Source organism: Chaetura pelagica, unplaced genomic scaffold, assembly GCF_000747805.2.
Source record: "Chaetura pelagica isolate M959 unplaced genomic scaffold, ChaPel_1.0 scaffold109, whole genome shotgun sequence".
Classification (NCBI taxonomy): domain Eukaryota; kingdom Metazoa; phylum Chordata; class Aves; order Apodiformes; family Apodidae; genus Chaetura; species Chaetura pelagica.
The window spans coordinates 4,431,466-4,454,444 of record NW_009970725.1 but is presented as its reverse complement, the minus strand read 5'-3'; the positions used below and the strand labels follow the sequence as shown (position 1 = coordinate 4,454,444).

Genomic DNA, 22,979 nt, shown 5'->3' with positions numbered 1-22,979 from the left:
GCAGGAATGTTAGTGGGAGGCTGTGGCTGAAGGCAGCTTTTAGAATGTACAAATCTGCTGCGTTTTCTTTAATTTGTACGCTTTGTGGGTGAGGTTTTAGCTTTTCAGGGGAGACCACTATAGGCCTTCCGAGAAATTTAAAGTGTAATTGCTTTATTTTTGTTAATGTTACTGTTAAATAGTTTGAAGTGTTTCAGAAGTTTCTAATAATAAGTATGCTCAAATTCCCCCATTTGTAAAATATATTTATTCTTCCTAACATTCAGTTATAATCCTTGCTGAGAGGTACTTTGTAAGTGCTGTAAGTCATCATTGCTTATTGCAGCGTGATGTTCTTTTCAGTTTCTTTTTTAGAGATTCTGCTAGAGTTTGTCTATGATTTAGCTAATACCCCTTCTGTAGCATCTTGGAAATATTTGAAAGTACAACAGACCACAACCTGAAGGAGTTTCCTGGGAGGGGTTGAAGCTTTTGATTTTTTCCAGCCACCTGGACTACCCACTTCTTCCATTTCTGTATTGAGTATCATATGTTAAGATAGAGAGGAAAAAAGGAAGGTAGCAATGTGTATATACCCTGAAACAGGAAACAGTAATTGCTTTTCAAGGAGCTTTAAATGTATCTTTTAAATATTATCCTAGAAATAATCACAAAATGAGACCAGACAGGACCTTCCAGTGGTCATCTAATTTGTTTGTCAAATAGAGCAGAATCAGTTATACCCCTATCATTCCTGACAGGTATATGTCTAACATTTTCCTAAAGATTTCTACTGATGGAGGCTGTAATGCCTCCCTATGGATCTAGCCCAGTGTCTCCCTGTCCTTGGTGATTGAAAGCTCTCTTTTCTCAGTACTTTAACAGAAACATTTCTTGCTGTGCAAGAGTTTAAGCCTGTTACCTTTGCTGTCCACTGTGGACAGTAAGAAGAAATTGTTCTTTAACCCTGTGCATCAGCCATTTATGTGTTTCCCCTTCCCTCTGCTGAGTCTTTATCTGACTCGTAGTCAGGTTTGTGTTTTAGCTCACAGACCCTGTTTTATAAACCTCTGATAATTTCTGCTGCTGCCTTTTGTGTGTTGATCATTTTAGATCATAGGTTCTTAGAAAATTCGTGACAAATGCATGTTTTCAGACACTAATTTAGCACATTAAATATTCTCTATGATCACTGTCTATTCACACAGGTAGTTTTTAGCAGGTGCTGTGTGACAAGGTACATAGGCCATACAATACTGCAGATGTGGAGCACAGCGAAAGAGCATCTCTCCGTGGTGATTGATTCACATCATCCTCATCAGGCAGTCTTTTGCTTGCAAATAGATGCTTGTAATTATGTTGATGACACGACAGGAAAATTTTCTGCTGCTGCTGTGTTGAGTTGATCTCTTGAGCTTGGAAGTAAGACAGCTGTGATGTTAACTGAAACATGGATCCTGTAAGAGCTCAAGAGACTAATACAGGGAATATAATAAAGCTGTTAAGACACCTAGAAAAGGCTATGTTACTCTTCTTAGAGCACCATTTCTCTGCAGCTTACTGTATTATAAAATAAAAGCTAAAAACTTTAAAAGAATTGCTTTTACTGTCTTATTTTATTTATGTTTAAAGTTGTTTCTGTTTACTTACTCCAGGACATTTGAAATGGACCAAAGCTGAGGATATTGACATAGAAACACCAGGATCTATTCTAGTCAACACTAACCTGAGGGCTTTAATAAATAAACACACCTTTGCTTCTTTACCTCAGCATTTTCAACAATACCTCCTGCTTTTGCTTCCAGAAGTAGACAGACAGGTAAGTGACATCATGCAATATTTTTTTTCTTTAATGGAATTTTTTTACAATGTGTAAAGTGTGTTGCATAGGCTGATTTAATTGACTAGAAATTGTTCCAGAAAAGAATAAGAAGAAAATTTTCCGTACTTTCATAGGTAAAATTCTTAGCTGTAGAATTACTGTAAAGTAATCCAGGGGATCAGGGGCAGCCAGCATGGCTTTATGCAAGGCAGGTCTGGCTTGACATACTTGAACTCTTTTTGTGACCATGTGACCCACCTGTTGGATGTGGGGAAGGCTCTGGACATTGTCTGCCTAGACTTTGGTAAGGCTTTGACACCATCTCCCACACCATTCTCCTGGAGAAGCTGGCTAAACATGGCACAGACAAGTGTACTCTTCACTGGGTAAAAAACTGGCTGGATGGCCAGGCCCAGAGAGCTGTGGTAAATGGGGTCAAATCTAGTTGGTGGCAGGTCACCAGTGGTGTCCCTCAGGGCTCAGTTTTGGGGCCAGTTTTGTTCAATGTCTTTACCAGTGATCTGGATGAGGAGATTGAGTGCACCCTCAGCAAGTTTGCAGATGACACCAAATGGGGTAGGAGTGTTGATCTGCTAGAGGGCAGGAAGGCTCTACAGAGGGACCTGGACAGGCTGGATCAATGGGCCAAGGCCAATTGCATGAGGTTCAATAAGGCCAAGTGCCAGGTCCTGCATTTCAGTCACAACAACCCCAGGCAACACTACAGGCTTGGGGAAGAGTGGCTGGAGAGCTGCCCAGCAGAAAAGGACCTATGGGTGCTGATGGACAGGCAGATGGACGTGAGCCAGCAGTGTGCCCAGGTGGCCAAGAAGACCAGCAGCATCCTGGCCTGTATCAGGAATAGTGTGGCCAGCAGGAGCAGGGAAGTGTTCGTGCCCCTGTATTTGGCACTGGTGAAGCCACGCCTTGAATACTGTGTTCAGGTCTGGACATGGAGTTGCTGGAGTGTGTCCAGAGAGCAATCATACAAGGAGTGGCTGAGGGAACTAGGGATGTTTAATTTGAAGATGAGGCTGAGGGGAGACCTCATTGCCCGCTACAACTACTTAAAAGGAGATTGTAGGGAAGTGGGTGTTGGCCTCTTCTTCCAAGTGAATAATGATAGGACCAGAGGAAATGACCTGAAGGGGAGGTTTAGATTTGATACTGGGAAGAATTTCTATACTGAAAGAGTGGTCAGGAACTGGAACAGCCTGCCCGGGAAGGTGGTTGAGTCACCGTCCTTGGAGGTGTTCAAGAAATGTGTAGATGTGGCACTTCAGGGCATGCTCTAGTGGCCAAGATTGTGGGGGTTTTTGTGGGTGCTTTTTGGTGGAGTGTGTGTGGTGGTTTGTGTTTGGTTCTTTTTTTGTGTGTTTGGTTTGGTTTGATTTTTTGTGCTGGTGGTTGGACTTTGTGATCTCAGAGGTCCTTTCCAACCATGACAATTCTGTTATGAAGATAAACTTCTCTTCAAGACTTTATTTACCTTGAATCTCTTTTCATCTGTGTTCCTCCTAGGCACTTTGCCAGCAATGTCCAGGTCAATATCAGTCCTGTTAGTTTCTTCCCCTCCCCACCTTTTACACATGCCTACAAATGGAGCTGCTCAGCTCCAGTGCACTGACTCCATTCATTCACACCTTTTGTAAGTTCTTGTTCAGAGCTCATGGATGTAGGCTCATGTGGGTTTTTAACCACTTCTGTTGAGGAGAATAATTTGGGGAGTAACAGGATAGAAATAAGAGTTCAATTTCATGCTGTTTCCTGCAATGTTTGGTCCTTCCTGCATTTGTTCCTTAGATTTCTGGCTTCTTAGAGCAAGAAAAAAAAGGTCTTTCCAGGATATCTAGCAGTTAAAATAGCAAAGAGAGCCCAAAGTAATTTCATTTACACACGTGCCTCACTTCTGAATTTGAACAGTTGTACCAATTACAATATTGGAATATTCAGACAAATTAACTTGCCCAAATAAGACATTATAATTTTTTTGCAGATGGTCAATATTCCTCTTTTTATGTAATAACTAGAGAATGCAGGTCACTTCAGTGATTCATTAAAACCTGCATCCTAAATCAGTATGTAAAATGCCATGGTTCCATGGCAATTAATTTGAGACAAAAAGAGAAAGAAAAAATGGTGTTGATGTACATTTACTCATCCTCTTATGAAATTAGGTACTGTATGTTGTGGACTAAAATTATACACTCTGATAATGGAATGTTTGAAAAAGGAAATTAAAACCAGAGCCATAGGAGAAACAATGTAAATGTTTTCTTAAGCTCCCACAAGGCAAAGTCAGTATTGACAAATTTTAAGAGACCCTTTTTCCCTGCTGTAAAACAGATTTTAATTTAGTGCCCAGCAGATATTTTCCTGATAGCTTTATTTTTTCTCCTTCTAGTTAATTTACCAGAAGAGATGAAAAAAAAAAATAAATAAAATATGCTAAGTAATAAATGTTTTCTCTCCAGCTATCAAAGATCCCAGTGTTCATTATTTTTCAAATACAGGAGTCTTTTATAGGAGTTTCTTACTTTAGATATTATTTTTAAGAATGGAGGCTCTAGAACTGACAAGCCATTTACCTTCTTATCAGGGTTCTTAAAGCAGTTTTTGGCAAGAAAATCAAGACAATGTTTTTTTTTTTTCATTTCGTTGCACCTCACTAGTTAAAAGCAATGCTTTTCTTTTAAATTTTTATTTCAGAAAGTGTTCATATTTCAGAAAGTGTTCATGGAGCACGCGGCAGCGCAGAAGAGAGAGCGGCAGCGGCCTCCGGAGGGGAGACGCGTGACAGGCGCGAGGGCAGGCGGAGAGGCAGAGAGCTGCACGAGGGCAGGCAGGGAGCAGCTGGTGCCTTCTCATCCTAGGAAAAGCAGACTAGTAACTAGATTGATCATGGTCGCAACACGGCCAAAAACCACTGTCAAAAAGAATGTGGGGACTCAGACGGAGCTCTGCCCAGAAAAGTTGTGAATGCCCCATCCCTGAAGTGTTCAAGGCCAGGCTGGACAGGACTTTGATCAACCTGGTCTACTGGGAGGTGTCCCTGCCCATGCAGGGAGGTTGGAACTATATGATATTTAAGATCCCTTCCAACCTAACTACTCTGATTTAATAATAATAATATGTCTAGGAGTGGGGATTAAGAACTTTACTCCATATTTTGTATTGGGCTTCTGACAACTTTGCCTTTCTATTTACATAAATCAGTAAAAAAACTCCCCTTTGAGCTGTTTTTGAAGACCTGCTAAGATTTTGCTAAGAACAGGCCTTTTAATTCTCATCAATTTCTCCTCTCTTTTCCAAAGAAAGGACCATGCTTTTACTTCTCTAGAACAGAGAATAGAGAAAGCAGCCTTCAAGACTTATTTTTTTTTTTTCCTTTTTTTTTTTTACATAGGGTCTAAACACTCCATGCAGATTTTGGGAGGTTTTCCCCCAAAATATATACATAGGACCTTTTCCAAGGGCTATTGAAAGGCCTTTAAAAGCTTCTTATTTTAATGATTTTACAGTGGAACCTAAAGAAAAGCAGTGCTGTAAGAAGAGCAAATATATGATTTGACTGAATAGAGAATTTCTAAAATAAAGAAAATACAGGAAAAAATAGAGATAGGTAAAGTGTTCTGGAGTAGAAGAACCAGAACAAGTTTCAATGTGGACTAAACTTGGAAGAATCTTTGAGTCAAAGAGAAGGCTAGACTGAGAAAACTGAGAACTGAAAGGATTGGAAAAGATAATATTATAACTCATGATTTCTTATCCATAGGTAAATCTGTAATGTTTAGAATAACCTCTTTTTGAAGACATACATAATAAAAACAAATGTGGTGGTAGAGAAACAGTTTTGAATTCCTGCAGATTTGCTGAGCTGTGAATTCAGAAAAGGTAAACCTCTGAAAGAGGGAATTTAAAAGCATTTTAAAATGCAACATTTAGATAAAACAAATAAACAAATAAATAAGTGGTTATAATAGAAAAATAAAAATAAAACAAAATATGGGATAATCTGAAATATTCTCTTCCATTTTTTTAAATTTGAACAACAGAAGCTGTTACCTGTCCTACCTTACTCCTAAACACTGAAACCCAGAAAGAAAAAACAAGGGACAAAAAAACCAAACCATTTTACACTCCTACAAAATTACACATATTTATATTTCAAAGAATCATTGCATTCTAATTATTCACAGTACTGCTATGACTTTTCACTCTACTTTGAATTTCTTCCCCTTAATAGCAAGTCTCCTTGCTTTCTCTTTTAATGTAGCAATACTACAGAATCTAAAAGAAGAAAGGTAAAGAAAGAGAGAAAGAAGGATAGACTGAGAGTGAAAAGCCTGACAACTGTGTAACAAACAAGAACATAGTAGAAAAAAAATGTATTGTACTGAAGCTGAAAATTCTTTTTGAAAAATGTCAGAAGACCAGGTAGATTATTAAGCAATACAGTAAGATAATTATTTGTTTGCCTTGTTTGTACAATATTAACTACCTAATTTGTAAGGCATGGTGATAGAATTTAAATGCTAATAAAATCTTAACTGAGCTGATGTAATCACAACAAAACAGATTTTATATGAGTACATATCCTGTGTGGAAGGAACAAAATACCCAGCAGGACCAGAACCCTGGACTTCCACAGGGCAAACTTTGGTCTCCTCAATCATCTATTAAGGGAAATCCCATGGGACAGGGTGCTAGAAAATAAAGGAGCTCAAGATAGCTGGTCAACATTCAAGGACCACTTCTTGCAAGCACAGGATCAGAGTGTCCCAATGGTTAGGAAATCTAGTAAGGGTGCTAGGAGACCTGCATGGTTAAAGAAGGAACTACTGGGCAAACTTAAGTGGAAAAGGAAAATCTACAGATCATGGAAGGAGGGGCTGGTCACGTGGGAGGAATATAGGACTGTTGTCAGAGGATGTAGGGAGGCAATTAGGAAAGCTAAGGCCTCCTTGGAACTTAACCTTGCAAGTCAGGTTAAGGATAATAGAAAGGGCTTTTTCAAATACATAGCTAGCAAAACTAGCAGTAGAGGCAATATTGGCCCATTGAGGAATGAGGTGGGAGCCCTGGTGACAGAGGATATAAAGAAGGCAGAGGTGCTGAATGCCTTCTTTGCCTCTGTCTTCACTCCTGCAGGGTCTCCCTATGAGCCCCAGATTCATATAGCCCCAGAAGAAGTCAAGATAGAGGAAGAGTTTGACATGGTAGATGAGGATTGGGTTAGGGATCAGTTGAGTAATCTGGACATCCATAAATCAATGGGTCCAGATGGAATGCACCCAAGGGTGCTGAGGGAGCTGGCGGAGGTCATTGCTAGGCCACTCTCCATCATCTTCAGTAAGTCATGGGCAACAGGTGAGGTGCCTGAGGACTGGAGGATAGCAAATGTCACTCCAGTCTACAAGAAGGGCAAGAAGGAGGACCCGGGTAACTATAGACCGGTCAGCCTCACCTCCATCCCTGGAAAGGTGATGGAACAACTTGTTCTTGTCACTATCTCCAGGCACATCAAGGACATGGGGGTCATCAAGAGCAGTCAGCATGGTTTTATCAAGGGTAAATCATGTTTGACTAACCTCATAGCCTTCTATGAGGAAATTACTAGGTGGATAGATGATGGTAGAGCGGTAGATGTGGTTTATCTTGATTTCAGTAAAGCATTTGACACCGTCTCCCACAGCATCCTTGTAGAAAAGTTGATCAGGTATGGGTTTGGTGATCAGGAAGTGAGGTGGATTAGGAACTGGTTGAAAGGAAGGAGTCAGAGAGTTGTAGTCAATGGGGCAGAATCTGGTTGGAGGTGTGTGACTAGTGGAGTCCCACAGGGGTCGGTACTGGGACCGGTGTTGTTCAACATCTTCATCAACGACCTGGATGAGGGTATAGAATGTACCCTCAGCAAGTTTGCTGATGACACTAAGCTGGGAGGAGTGGCTGACACACCAGAAGGCTGTGCTGCCATTCAGAGAGACTTAGATAGGTTGGAGAGTTGGGCGGGGAGAAACATGATGAAATTCAACAAGGGGAAGTGCAGAGTTTTACATTTGGGGAAGAACAACACCATGTCCCAGTACAGGTTGGGGGCTGAACTGCTGGAGAGTAGTGTAGGTGAAAGAGACCTGGGGGTCCTGGTAGACAGGAGGATGACCATGAGCCAGCAATGTGCCCTTGTGGCCAAGAAGGCCAATGGCATCCTGGGGTGCATTAGAAAGGGTGTGATTAGTAGGTCAAGAGAGGTTCTCCTCCCCCTCCATTCTGCATTGGTGAGGCCACATCTGGAGTATTGTGTCCAGTTCTGGGCCCCTCAGTTCAAGAAGGACAGGGAACTGCTTGAAAGAGTCCAGCGCAGAGCTACGAAGATGATTAAGGGAGTGGAACATCTCCCTTATGAGGAAAGGCTGAGGGAGCTGGGTCTCTTTAGCTTGGAGAAAAGGAGACTGAGGGGTGACCTCATCAATGTTTACAAATATGTAAGGGGTGAGTGTCAGGGGGACGGAGTTAGGCTTTTCTCAGTGATGACCAGTGATAGGACAAGGGGTAATGGGTGTAAATTGGAGCATAGGAAGTTCAAGGTGAATATCCGAAAAAATTTTTTTACTGTGAGAGTGACAGAGCACTGGAACAGACTGCCCAGGGAGGTTGTGGAGTCTCCTTCACTGGAGACATTCAAAACCCACCTGGATGAGTTCCTGTGTGATGTACTCTAGGTGACCCTGCTCTGGCAGGGGGGTTGGACTAGATGATCTCTCAAGGTCCCTTCCAGCCCCTAAGATTCTATGATTCTATGATATAATGCATACATTGCAGGTATTATTTGAAAGGCCCAACATTACATATCTGGACACTTTTACTTTGCAAGTAAACTAGTCACAAAAAAGCAGTTTGTCATGAGACATTTACAGTTATCCTTCCACTTGTCACAGCTTTCTGTTGGTTTGTGTAGCAAACCATATTTTAGTGTGCATTTGCAGATGACACCAGGCTGGGCAGGAGTGTTGATCTGCATGACGATAGGGAGGCTCTGCGGAGAGACTTGGATAGATTAGATTGGTGGGCTAATGTTAATGGTCTGGGCTTCAACAAGGCCAAGTGTCAGGTCCTGCACTTGGGCCACAACAACCCCATGCAAAGCTGCAGGCTTGGGGAAGTGTGGCTGGAAAGTGTCTGGCAGAAAAGGACCTGGGGGTTCTAATTGACAAGCAGCTGAATATGAGCCAGCAGTGTGCCCAGGGGGCCAAGAAAGCCAATGGCATCCTGGCTTGTATTAGAAATAGTGTGACCAGCAGAAGCAGAGAGGTGATTGTCCCCCTGTCCTCAGCACTGCTGAGGCCACACCTGGAGTATTGGGTCTGGTTTTGGGCACCTCAATTCAAGAGAGATCTCGAGGTGCTGGAGCGAGTACAGAGGAGGGTAACGAAGCTGGTGAAGGGCCTAGAGAATCAATCTTATGAAGGACACTTGAAGGAGCTGGGAATGTTTAGTTTGAGAAAGAGGAGGCTGAGGAGAGACCTCATCAGTCTCTACAACTACCTGAAAGGTCATTGTAGAGAGGTCGGTGCTGGTCTCTTTTCACAGGTAATCAGTGACAGAACAAGAGGGAATGGCTTCAAGGTGCAACAGAGTGGTTTTAGACTAGACATTAGGAAAACATTTTTTCACAGAAAGATTGGTTAGACAAAAAAAAGTTAGACAAAAAGTGGTTAGACACTGGAATAGTCTGCCCAGGGAGGTGGTTGAGTCACCATCCCTGGATGTGTTTAAGGGTCGTTTGGATGTGGTGTTGATGGATATGGTTTAGGGGAGAACTTTGTAGAGTAGGGATGATGGTTGGACTCGGTGATCCCAAGGGTGTTTTCCAACCTGAATAGTTCTATGATTCTGTTTGGAAAGCAGGAGCCTCCATTCATCTCTGGAAGAAAAATGAAAATGTTTGTTCTTTAAGTGTGATAGTTTGAGGATTCTCTTTGACTGGGGAGTGAAATAGGCCCAAATCTTCACTTTGAGGGGCCTTAGTAGAAAAATAATTGCATCCCTTTTCTTGATATCTCGGATTACATCCTTGGCTATGCCTAACAGTTTCATCTCAGATATGAACTGAGGAAAGCAATTGAACTGGTATTTTCCTTCCTGTGGCGAGTAGAAAATGCCAGTGTAGTGTTCAAGGATCAAGTGAGAGGAGAGAGGATTCCAGCCAAGGAGCTTTCATGGGAGTCTCTGGTGTCCAGTCTCTGTTGTCTTGCTCCTACTGGACAACACAAGGGTATTCAGTCTTCCTCTTTTATTTCTACAGTCTAAATCAAATGAGGCATCAGAGAAGCAAAAATGGTGTAAGACCATTCTTTGAGTTAGCTGCCAACCTCTGAGAGGTCAGTTTTGGTGTTTCATATTGTCCTTTCCTTGTTTTGTCTGAAAATTCCTACTCCTGCTCTTCTGGCTCTGAAGTGTTTCCTCCCTATCTGCTCCTGTGCAGTTGGCTGCTGCTGTCTTCTCCAGAGAACTCTGCGTTGCTGTGTTGTCGTATGGTTACAGTATGTGAAGTACTGTAATGAATGGCACTATAAAAATCTAATAGAGTTACAGCATTTGTGTATATATAGTGATCTGTGGAAGAAATTACTAATGAAGTGCAGTCTCATTTAGACTGCATTAACTGCTCCACATAGGAAAACCCTATGATGAATGCTCTTTTGTCATTTCTGTCATAAACACCATTTTTCTGGGTGGTATAATTCCTCCTCCTTCAGTCGTACTGAGCTGAAACTCATCATGCATGTGTCAGTTTGGATAAGCAGTTTTAGAAACCATTAGTTAAGGAAGTTGAGGTTTTCTTTTTCTTTGCGTTCAAGTTGTTCATTTTAAATAAATTACTTATTTCTCAACCCTAGTTAGCCTAATATGTTCAAAATAGTTCAAGGCCAAGTCAGGAGGTTCATGGAATGTGTTTTCTGATTTTTCTTCTGGTTTCAAGTTTTGCAGTTGCTATCAGGGAGTCATGGGAGCTCCTTATGGAACAAGAGCTATGAGATCCCCTGGAACAAAGAGCCTTAGGGAGATCTGAATGGAGGAATTTGATAGCAACTTTGCTAGATTTTTGACGAGGTGGAAGTGCAGCATCACTGTTTGGGTTTTGTTCCCTTAGAAGATAAACTGTATCATCAGTTATTCACACTTGAAATTGATTTCAGCTTGTATATTAAATTTTATTTCAGTTGCAATGAAGGCTGTGTGTAATTTTCTGTATTTAAAATGCCTATAAATCTGAAGCAGGTTGACAGTTGTGGTAGATACATTTTATCAAGGATTTTATTTGCTTTCATCTAGATTCAGAGTGACCTATGTGGACATTGTTTAAAGAAAAAGCCATGTCCTGGTTTGAGCCAGTATAAAGCCATTTTTTCTTTTTACTGATGTTTTTTTTCCTTCAGTAAGCTTTCTTGTAACTAGCAACAGTGTGTTCTGCTAGGCTGATAAGACAGTGGAATGTTTTTTCTAACTACTGAGGCTTCAAGGCTGCACCTGCACTCTGCCAGCTCAGACACTATGGGGAGATCTGTGACCCCCCCGTAGGAGGCTGAGTTAGACGGACAGCAAAATTGGCCAGAGATATTCCATTCCATATATCTACGTAAGCTCAGAGGAAGGTCAGAGATCACAGAAGACAACTTCCTTCCTTTTTCTTCTTTCCCTTCTCTTCTGTCCATGGCCGGTGTCCAGGGAGGACTCTGTTCATCCATCACCGTCGATCCTCAGGCTTGATCTCTCGTGACCCCCATAACTCTCTGCTTTCTCCAGCAGCAGCTCCGAGATTCCTCGGGATTCTTCCCAGTTCAGGGAAGTGCTGTGGGAGTTGCTGGGTTGGGGGGAGGCGAGAGGCTTTTGCCTACACCTGAATATATCTGTATATAATTGTATATATTTTCTTGTATCATTCATTAGTGTTTTAATTAAAGCTGTGTAGTTTAGTTTTCAATCCAGCCAAGTCTCTCTCTTTTTCTCTCTCTCCTTCCCTACCTGGGTTGGGGGGAGGGTGGATCGAGAGCATTGGTGTCGGACCTAAGCCAAACTGTGACAAGCCATGAGCCTGACTTGGCTATTTAGCAGACTGCTCCAAAGTGTTGCATCACTAAGTGCTAGGAAACTCATGGCTGAAATGTGAATGTCCATATTTTCAGCTCTTTCTTAATCTATATGAACCCAAAGGCTCAGAAACCTTAAAGCTGAGCTGACACAGAAGCCTGTTGGGTCATCCTCCGGGATACTGAGCTGACTCAGCTGACAATAATAAATACATGTGAATATAGAAACTAGCAAAGTATTTTTCTTTTCAGCTCTAATTAGAACATTCTGTAGCTGAAGGACAGCAGAATTTTCATCAAAGAAATACCTGCTTCTAGTATTAGTGCATCAACTGATAATTACATGTAACAGAAGCCCTCCTGACCACCTCTCAGCAAATACTCATCTTCAAAGCAGGAAGTTTCTCTGTATCTAGATTGCTATACTGCATCAGTTCCTCTTTAAATATTAATTAAACGTGTTGTGCAAGGATGAGTAACTGGTCTGTATGACAGGCTGTTGAAAAGGAATAGCAGCTGGCAATATCTTGTCTACACCAGCTTTCCTTGTTGCTGCTACTGGGGAGTCAAATCCTGCTATTATCACCTAGAATATGGGCAAAAGGAAGGAAAATACACCCTTTGTAGTGAGGTTCTGAGAAGAGAAGGGATGCCTCGTCTGAATAGGAGCAGAAAGCTTTAGTGATTTTACACATCCTTAGAGAGCTGAACAAAATGTTCTTTCCTGAATGCTTTGAAAAAATGTGTCTTTCCAGACACTGCAAATGCTTAACAACTTTCTGATCTTTGAGAATTTATCTCCCTGTCCTGTGTTTTCTCTTCTGGCAAAATTGGGTTCTTCTGGCCCTCTTGTGGTTTGCCCTGTCCTTTCACATAGGCTGGGAATTTCCTTCTGCAAAAACACACACAAACGACCTCAAAGCCTCCTCAGACCCATGTTTTAGGCTGCAGTGCCATTTTATCTATCAAGACCTGAGCATTTAAAGCAGTAAAAATTATATCTTGTCTTAGATTTACTTGATTTATGAAAGAAATTTAGCAGTCTTTTGTTTTCTGAATCAATCTACAGTTTATAGAAAGTTGAGGTAATTACTTAAAATCAAAATTCTAAACTGAAATATTCTTAGGGAAATACTTAAGCCATGTAGTATTGCAGAAGTGCAGTAGTGAATATTTCAGGTTTAGAGTAAGCCAATCTAATAAAATGAAAAACATGATGTATGAGTCAAAAGATTCTAAAATTTGTCACAAAACATCTTAATCTCTTTCTTTCGATTTTTAAATCAGTGAATCCCAAAATAATAGCCATCTCTCTGGTCCGTGCCAGTAGTGTTGTTCTGTAATAACATTACAGCATCCTGTCATTTTAGGGTCAGCATAGGTTCCGTGGTTCTGTCTTGGCCTACTCAATTTATTTGATGATGACACTTCCAAGTTGATTATACCACCTTGTATAGATTCCCTCTCACCTTGCACTGGAAAACAGCACAGGTTGATCTCAGTTAGTGATTTTTTCTGTTCTGTTTAAAATAGTTGGAAGTAATTTTGGGGACGCTATATGCAGAATTCCATTTCAAAACCTCTGCTTTCATGTGGTAGGAATCAGCTTTAATATCTGTTCCTATGATTTGAGTAATGATAAAGAAAGGTAACTTTGGTTTGATGTGCACAAATTACTTCTACTTTCAAGCACATCAGTTTGAGTTCCGTAGTAGAGGGCAAGTAAAGAATAATAAATAAAAGTCTTGTGCTTGTAAAAGACAAGGAGAGAGGTTTGAAATCTGCCATTCTGACACTTAGTATTTATTTTGTTCTTTGTAATCAAAAGAATAAAATAAATACTATTAGTAGGTATCTTTATTATTTTTTTTAGTTTATTAGTTTTATATTAAAAGAGAGTAAGCAAGGCTTTATTTTCACAGTTCATTCCTTGTAGCAGTGGAACCATCTTCCTGTTTGCTTTCTTAACTTCATCAGAACTTGAGGATTGTATTTGCCATTTGCTGGACTTGTCCAGTGTTTTCTTTATAAGACATCATACTGCAGAAATTAGTCCTGTGTGTACTATTTGCTCCCAGGTTCATTTTACATTTCTCTCCATGGAATTATTGTATAGTAGTAGCTGAATGGTTATGTTAAGTTACTAGCTGCCTTTTCTGCTAATAGTGGAGCATTTCAGCTATCCTTGTCAATTCTCTATCATAAGTAGCTTTCAAATATTTATTATTATGTTCCTCTAAATGTTTGAGTTTTACATTGAAATAGTTTCAGGGTGATGACAAAGGCACTTAGTTCCAACAAGAACATTTGCAATAGAATGTTAATAGAATGTTAAATATAACATATGTCCTCTGCTCCTAAGCATATTTAAAAAGCTGTTAAATTGGCACCCCTGTGTGTTTAGTAATTGAAGGTCATTTTGTGTCACATTTCTCTCTTTAACTGACGTTTTTTCTTCGGTTTTAATGGTTAATGCTGATAGCATGGTGGTGTTAAAATATGCCTTATTTGTACATCTTTGTTAGGTACATCTTTTAATGTAGGTGCATTATAGACTAGATGGATGAAGAAATTCCAAAGCATTTCAGCTGGCTTTTCAATAAGGTTCTGGGGCTCGGATTCCTGAGCTCAGCTAGCCAGGGGTGTTCAGAGAGGTTACTGCTTGCGGCTGGCCCCTCTGTCCTTGTGCTGCAAGTTAATACCTTTTTTACCAAATGCAGCTGTGGGGATGATGTATCTGCACATTTCACAGTCATGTATTAATAACAAACATCAGTTTCACTTTACATGAGTTGAAGACTGAAAGACTTTATTTCAAAGTCCCTGTTGGCTTCAACTACAGGAATATTCTTTTAGGTTCCCTAGGGCAGTCCAGTAAGGCTTACTGCAGTTGGATTGCAGTCTGGCTGCTCTGACTGATTCTTGTTTGTTTGCAGTAATCCATAGAGGTCCTCCTCAATGTCAGGACTTCGATATATGTAAATAAGAAGCTTTACATTTTTTATTAAGTGTCAGGTTTTTGTTTTTCTGCAGGCCTGGTCACTGTATTTCAGAAGTGTGAATCAGTGTTTTCCACCATGCTGTATCCGTGTTGAGTAAGCTCATTTCATTTCTAAAGCCCTGGCTACAAGCTCTTGTCATGCTTAAAACATGCCTCGCTTTTACAAACAAATGTTGTCAAGGTGTTAGTAGAACTATTGCAATTGCTTATGTCTCTAGCAAGGCTCAACTCCCTTAAAACATCTAATAGGACACAGCAATGGTGCTGAGCCTGCTAAAAGCTGAAAATACAAGAGCCAAAGCTGCAGCATAATTTTCCATAATTCCTTCTGCAGTGTGATAAGCCCTGCACTTATGGTTGTTTGCATGATACAGACTAGTGAAACTTTTGTTCCCCTCTCCTTCCCTCCAAACAAGTTTTATAAAGCACAGTGCACAGCTGTTAGTGCTTAAAAAAAGAGGATCTTGTATGCAACACCGGTTCCATTTACATTTGACAGAATTATTAGTACTTTAAAAAGATAAATTGATAAAACACCTCCCTTCCAGTGCCTTTTTAAAAGATTTTGTGCTAGGAGCTGTGTTAGGAGAGTATAATATGTGGACAAAAATGGTAACATATGGACACAAGTGACTGCCATGCTTGAAATTATGTGGCTATTAGGGATGCATTGCACTACTGCAGTGTGCAGTGTTTCAACTCCTGCAAAGTACTAATAATTAAATTATATGAGTTGGTCTGCAGTGCCTCCAGTGTTGCCACTGTAGGGCCAGAACATTCCTTGCAATTCTGTATCTGAAGATAGCCAAGGGCTTGAAAAAAAGATGTTGGATGCAGAATATGTGGACAAAAATGGTAACATATGGACACAAGTGACTGCCATGCTTGAAATTATGTGGCTATTAGGGATGCATTGCACTACTGCAGTGTGCAGTGTTTCAACTCCTGCAAAGTACTAATAATTAAATTATATGAGTTGGTCTGCAGTGCCTCCAGTGTTGCCAGTGTAGGGCCAGAACATTCCTTGCAATTCTGTATCTGAAGATAGCCAAGGGCTTGAAAAAAAGATGTTGGATGCAGGTACAGAAAAAAAAAAAAAAAAAAAAAAAAAAAAGCAGAAGTGATCCATCTAGGCTTCTGCTTCAATTTCTCTCCCTCTCTTCACCCTTTCTTCCACCTTCTTCCTCCCTCTCTCTTTCCTCTCTTTCTCCCCCTTTCTCCCTCTGTTTTCAGTATATTTGTTTTGCTTAAATGGAAAGGAAAACGTGGTTGAGAGTTCTTTTCCTAATTATTTGAGAATATTGCTATTCTTTGAATTATTTAAACTCAGCTTTCCTTTAGCTTGCTCTCTTTGTGTTAAGGACACACATTCTTTGGGGTGTTTTGTTTTTTTTTTTGCATAGGAAGGGAATGTTTCTAATGCCTAGAGAAAAGGAATTGTATGCAGGGTTTTCATTTATGACACTCATCAAAAATGACTGACTAATTTTAGATGTTCATATGTGACATCCCCTCACATTCTGATTATTGGGGTCAAAGGCATAAGTCTTATATTTTTATCAAAAACTAGATTAATAGACCCTGGCTGTTTAAACCTCTCTTTCTGCACCTTCTCCAACGTACAAGCATTGTTGGATAATTTAATAATGTTTTACTTTCTCAAAGTCTCCAAGCATCTTTCTTTAAAATTACTTTCATACATGCCTGCCTTGATCACAGTCTATATATATTTTTCTGTTTTACCTTTTATTTCTAGGCTCATGTGCCTCTTCTAGTACCTTTATAAATACTATCACATGTTCTGACATTCTTCGGATTGGTACTTGTATGATGGATGTAATGGAAAAATAAATTTTAATTGTAATTTCTGCAACTTGAATGGACTTAGAAGGTACTTTTTTCTACATATTCTGGTTTTCCTTATATTTTACTTGTTTTTTTCCTTCATTTTAAGAGATACTTTATCTTTTCATTTTGTCAGATTTATTGTTCTTAAATTCTTCATTCAATTTTTTGCATCTAAACTCAATCAGATTGGATTCTATTGTCTTTTTTGACACTACAGTGTCTCAGAATGAATATAGCTATCCTACTTGTCTTCTTGATTTAGACAAGGTCTAAATTAACAAGTCACATTTCATTTTGAAAACATATGTTTGCAATTCTTCAGTCTTACTCGGCGTATTTCCCACTTTAGTGAAGATGGAAAAGGTCTTTGTTTCCTTCTTTAAAAGCCTCTTCTTCCTTTTCTTCTCTTGACTGAAGCAATTATTCTTATAGTAGTAGATATTTTCTCTTTCATCCTTTGATGTTTTACATCTAAGTTTAGTCTGGTTATTTTTTAAAGGATCAAGTAATATTTAGAATTACTTTCACCATCTGTCTTTAGAGTCTGCCTTTTTCATTTTGTATTCAAGGACAAACTGCTCATGTTATGTTGATGATCAACTGGTGTTGACAAGAGTTTTTCTTATAAAGATTGATAACTTTTTAATCAGAACTAAATAAAATTCAGCCATATTCTTGGTCAAGTTATACTCTACTGCGAAAAGGTGAGACCCATAGAAGAGAGATTATACAGAGTGAACGTGAGCCTTTGAGTTGTATTACAAAAGAATTGCTGTGAGAGACAGTTTAAGCTGGTATCTTGCCACGTCACCTGCCTAAAACATGAAGTTGGGATGGTTGAGTTTGTTGTAGTGAGAGTAGGTCTTAAATCAGACCCATGTATTGCTGTCTACTCTGTTCCTTTGTGTTCAATGTGTCTGTCTTATTATTTGTGCACTTGTCAGCTTTACTGTAACTGTTCTGTGGTCATAACAGCACAAAGGTCCTGATAGTTGCATCTTGTCAGAAGCAATTTTCTTATAGTCCTGTTTACCTGCTTTAAACCCTGAACGTCTTCCATTGTTGTCTTTAAATACATGGAAACTGTTTTAAGAAAGGATAGGGTTTTTTTCCACAAAATCATAGCCCTGTTAGTAAATGTGGGCATGAGTATTTTTGTGTTTTAGATGAGCCTCTAAGTGTTCCTTCAGGAAAAGAAACAGTTGCTATCCTTTTGTCCCTGTGTTTTTTGGCAAGCCCTGTCTGTTTTTTTAAATGTTCTTTAGCTTTCCAACTGCACTACTTCTTCCACATTCCTACCATCTGTGTCCTGAAGACCTGAAATCAACATTTTATGTTACACTTGGTAATTACCAACTCCTTTACTCTATATTACCCTCCCTTTTCCGCTTCTCTCCAACATTATACTATGTGTTTCTCTGCATGTTTCTTTTCCTTTTTTTTATGTATATGAAAAGCACTGACAAAAAATTGCTTCAGTTGAGAAGAGACAGGCAGAAAAGACAAGGGTCATGGTTGCCCTTAAGGGGAACAACATATGTGTTTGAAGCCCTTCTAAAGGGTGGATTACAGCTAGGTACTGGGAGGTTGTAGAAAGACAGATCTCTTCTTGGAGGCACATGGTAATAGCATTAGAAGTGATGGAAGCTGAAAAATGGAAATTCTGATTTTATTATCAAGAAAAATAAATCCTCAGCCAGAGTGAGTAAGCTCTGGAAGAAGTTGTCCACAGAGGCACAGGCTTTCAATATGGTTCTTTCTGGTTCTGCAGATTAATGAAAAGCTTGTACTTTAAGTTGATAGGTTCCTGTCTTTTTTTTCCCCCTACATTGACATAATATGCAAGGCTCTACTTTGCCCTAGCATCCAATTTACAGAATTCTTAATTTCGTGAATCAAACCTGGGCAGCTAATAATATAATAATATATTGAAGTCCACTGGTTTTATTTTTCTGTTGACTATGTGGTAGCTTCCTTTAAGGATGTTTTTATTTTGCTGTTCTCAGCTTTCCTGCTGGGGCCCCTCAAAAACTTACTTTTCAGGACTTTCAGGATGGTGCCGCTAGTTTGTCTCCATATAGTTCCTGATTCTGGATCTTCAGAATGTGACTGCCTGCCAGTTCTGAGGGAAATGCAAATTATCTGTCACACCTACAGGTACTTCCTGTGGATTCTTGAGCTCTGCCTTTTTCTGGCCATGTGAGGTTTATCCAAAAGTCCAGAGGTAATCCAGTACTGTAAGTTCTGTAATAAGGCAGTTTAAGCTAGAAATTGAAGCTTAATGGTGGCAGTGGGGCTTTAGTGTAGGAAAGCACACACCATTTTGCACTGGAAATAACAATGTGGGTTATTCCATTGCTAGTTTCTAACTGAGATTTTATATGGTCATGATCAGGGACAGATCAGTGGAAACATCTGCTTTAATGAAAATACCCTTTCATTAAATAAGTAATACTAAGTCATCACCTTGAATATTAAGCATGGCCAGTTCACTTTAAAAGCTGTGGGAAGAATCCAGAGAAGGGCACCAAAATATACATGAGCCATAAAAAAAATTGAAATAAAAATACCCGGATTTGGGCTTTTTAATCTACCAGGACCAAATTAAATGGAAAGACCAGCAACTTTAGTAACAGTCAAGTGCTGTATTTCATAACATAGACAACTAACCCATGGAAGTCTTTTATATACTAAAAGTTAGCACTGATTGTTGGCAGATGTATCAAATGGACTGAAATTTTTATGGAAAACAATAATCTCCTTTTTCAGTCCTATGCCAGCTAAGCTAAACAAAAATAGAAATGCTTTATTGGACAGCTTTCCTCGTAATTGGCTTTTATGGGATCTTTTATAAGCTTTATCTGTGATCCCTTCCTTGCAATTATCACAGGTTAATTCAACCTGATACTGTTACCCTGTGGTACCACTCTCCTATTTACTGACTGCTGAAAAATATAGTACCTTTGCTTTATGTTGAATTATGTAGCAGAAACACTATCATGAGAAAGGTAGCCATTGTTTAACAGAACTTAGAGGGGGTTTTGTGACAACTGCAGCTGCTTTTCCTTTTCTTACTCAAGCACATTCACACTCATTCTCCATTATAGACTTGCCAAGTCTTAGAGCATCCTGTTAGTTTGGTCCCATTTATCACAATCTCTTTGAATGGTAGTTGTATAAGTGGAAAAATGACTTTTAGTTAGGTAATGGCATACTTGAACAGTCAGCAGTATTCTGTAGGAAATGGAGAAACTCCCTCAATGATTTTCATGCTAGAAATACATGCAAATTCACTTAAATTTATTTTTCAGATGGATAAAATTTAAGTTTTATAATTGCCAAATATTACTTGACAGGGAGAGCTCTAGCTGTGGAGAACTCCTTGACATAATTGGTTCCCAGGTCATTAGCCAGAGTAATGAACAGGAGAATCATTGTTTTGCTTTATTATGTAGAATTCAGGCTTATATAAGTGCAAGAAGATCTTGTTAGAGTGTCTGAAGAATGTGTCAGTCAGAAATTAAACAGTCTAGAGACTGACAAGAGCACATACAATAATAAGGTCTGTTCCCCTTTTTAGTGCCTGGTCCAATTTGTGATGGTAACATTTATTTTTTTCTATAGAACATTGGTATGGCCTTAAAACACTACTCTGCAGCCATTCTGTATTTCCCAGTGATAATATCTGGTTCTTGGGCTAATGAGAAGTCTGTTTGACAGGGATACCACACCGAGCCTCAAGAACAGAAAGTAACTAATTTGTCTTTTCATAGCATCGTTCAGGTTGGGAAAGACCTGTAAGATCATCCAGACCAACCCTTTACCTAACTGCTAACCTACCAGCCCACTGCTAAACCTTGTCCCTAAGCACCGTATCTGCATGATTTTTTTTAACACATTCAGGGATGATGATTCAAACACTTCCCTGGGCATCCTGTTCCAGGGCTTAATAACCCTCTCTGTAAAGAAGTTTTTCCTGACATCCAGCCTAAACCTCCCCTGGCATAACTTGAAGCCATTTCCTCTTGTGTTATCACTAGTTACTAGTGAGAAGAGACTGACCCTCACCTGGCTACAACCTCCTTTCAGGTAGCTGTAGAGAGCAATAAGGCCTCCCTTCAGCCTCCTCCTCTTCAGACTAAACATCCCCAGTTCTCTGGGCTGCTCCTTGTTGGGTTTGTTTTTCAGACCCTTCACCAGCTTTGTTGCCCTTCTTTGGACCTGCTCCAGCACCAAAATGTCTCTTCTGTATTGAGGTGCCCAAAACTGAACACAGTACTTGAGGTGCAGCCCCACTGGTGCCCAGTACAGGGAGATGATCACTTCTCTACTGCTGCTGGCCACACAATTTCTGATACAAGCCAGATAATGCCTCAAGCTATCAACTGCTAGCAAAGGAGTTGATGATGAGTGAGTAAGGCTCCTTCCAGCCATCATGAAGCATAATTGTGATGGCTCATACCACATATTTGCACTTGAGAAAGAAAACTGAGTGTCTGCAATACAAGCAGAACCTGAGGACAGTGCAATGCTCCATTCTATGACATCCATTTAAGATTGTTTGGAACTAATTGCAATCTAAGGTTCAAAACACATGCAGGAAAAACTGAGCCATTAGCTTAGAAATCACAGTGTTTACGAAAGTCATTCACTCCAAATAAACAGTTGTTTCAGATATGAATCATGAGCTGTGGTCAGTTACACTAGAGCACATAGAGCACTCTATTGGAAGGGCATTCTGAGGTTAGAGGCCAGGACTGACTTTAGCACCTTGCATTTAAAAAAAGGAGGTTGGCAGTTGGTCAGAGAAGAAATGCATGCAACAGCCCCTTTAAAGTTTTCTTTTTAATGGTGGTGTAATAGATGGCAATATAACTATCCTTTAGCTTAGTAAATGTTGAAACTCTGTTACAAATTCATTTAAAAACTGCTTTAGCATGTTTTATATCTTGACATGGAAAATACACAAAGAAAGGACAATCTATCTAGTCTTCTCTACACTAAGGCAGAATCAACAGTGTCTGTTTTTCTTGGTAGATACTGTCTAAAAGGTTTTCTGGCTGTTCAGTGATGGGAGAATTCACAGCTTCTCCAAGTAAGTTCAGTGATTGTTTTCACTGTTAGAACATTTCCTCTTCTCTGTCTAATCTGAAACTGTTCCCCACACTCTCTTGCTGCAATTCTGTTATTCTTTGTTCAGTTCTGCATCTACATGGCGAGCATGGAGATTACTGTGCTCATTTTGCAATAGCCCTCAAACCTGATGGTAGTGACCATTCTGCATCTCCTTGTTTCTTTCTTTTGAGAAGCAGCACTTACTAATGCACTTTTTGTAGATCTAGGACTGAAAATCTATGCTCAGCCTCATTTCTCTCCTTTTGTCTTTATACCAGTTCTGAGTTGCAACAATTAAAATTGGACGTATTACTCCAGCTCAAGTGCTAAGTAACACCAAGGAGAGCAGAAGTGACTTCTGTGTTTCTACACAGTGCTCCCATTTATAACTTCGGGTGTTGTGCTCACCTTTGCAATTTAGTAACAAGATTGACATATATTCATTTTGTGATCAGCCTGTGTGTTCATAGACCACAACTACTTATCTAGAAGCATCGCATATCCACTTAGTTTCTTCATTTTTTATTTCTCTTTTTATGTATTACTACAAGAGTCTGAAACTTTGCACTTGCCAGTATTGCAATGCTATACTTACCCCTGTTGTTTCCAAAGTAACTGAAATCCATCCAGATAATTCGGTTTCAGCTGTAGATTTCAGTGTACTCTGTCCCTCTCTGAGGTTATTTGCAAACTCCTTCCTTGTTTTTATCATGCCTCTGAAATACAGCCTTCCAGTTGATAATCAATGAACAAGTTACCTAATCAAAGAGTTCTGCCACCCAATTACAATTTATATATCCTAGCTTTGCTTAATAAAATGTCATATGACACAGCATTGTTAAGATATAAAACTTGTGCTCTTTCTCTTCTGTTACAAGGCCTTTTATGCTGTCAGAAAGAAAACAGGCTGACTTGACGTGATCTATTCTTTACGAATCCATGTTGGCTGTTGCTCAACTCAGTGTTAACTTCCAGGCAGTTGTGTATAGTGTGACATCTTCTGCTTTAATCATTGCACATTGTCGTGGTCTGGGCCCAACACGACAACAAAAGGAACAGCCACATGGCCTCTAACTCAACTCCACATACACACACTCTGGGATGAGGAAGACAAAGTTCATGG

At 39.7% G+C, this 22,979-nt stretch overlaps 1 protein-coding gene across 1 annotated transcript in view; it reads left to right on the top strand.

Moving 5' to 3' along the window:
- The window catches only part of ASXL3 (additional sex combs like transcriptional regulator 3), a 102,441-nt gene that overhangs the window by 57,419 nt on the left and 22,043 nt on the right, over nucleotides 1-22,979 (top strand). Inside the window, exon 8 of the mRNA XM_010006824.1 lies at nucleotides 1,635-1,798. Coding sequence (XP_010005126.1) covers nucleotides 1,635-1,798 — 164 coding nt within the window. The remainder of the gene's footprint in view (nucleotides 1-1,634; nucleotides 1,799-22,979) is intronic.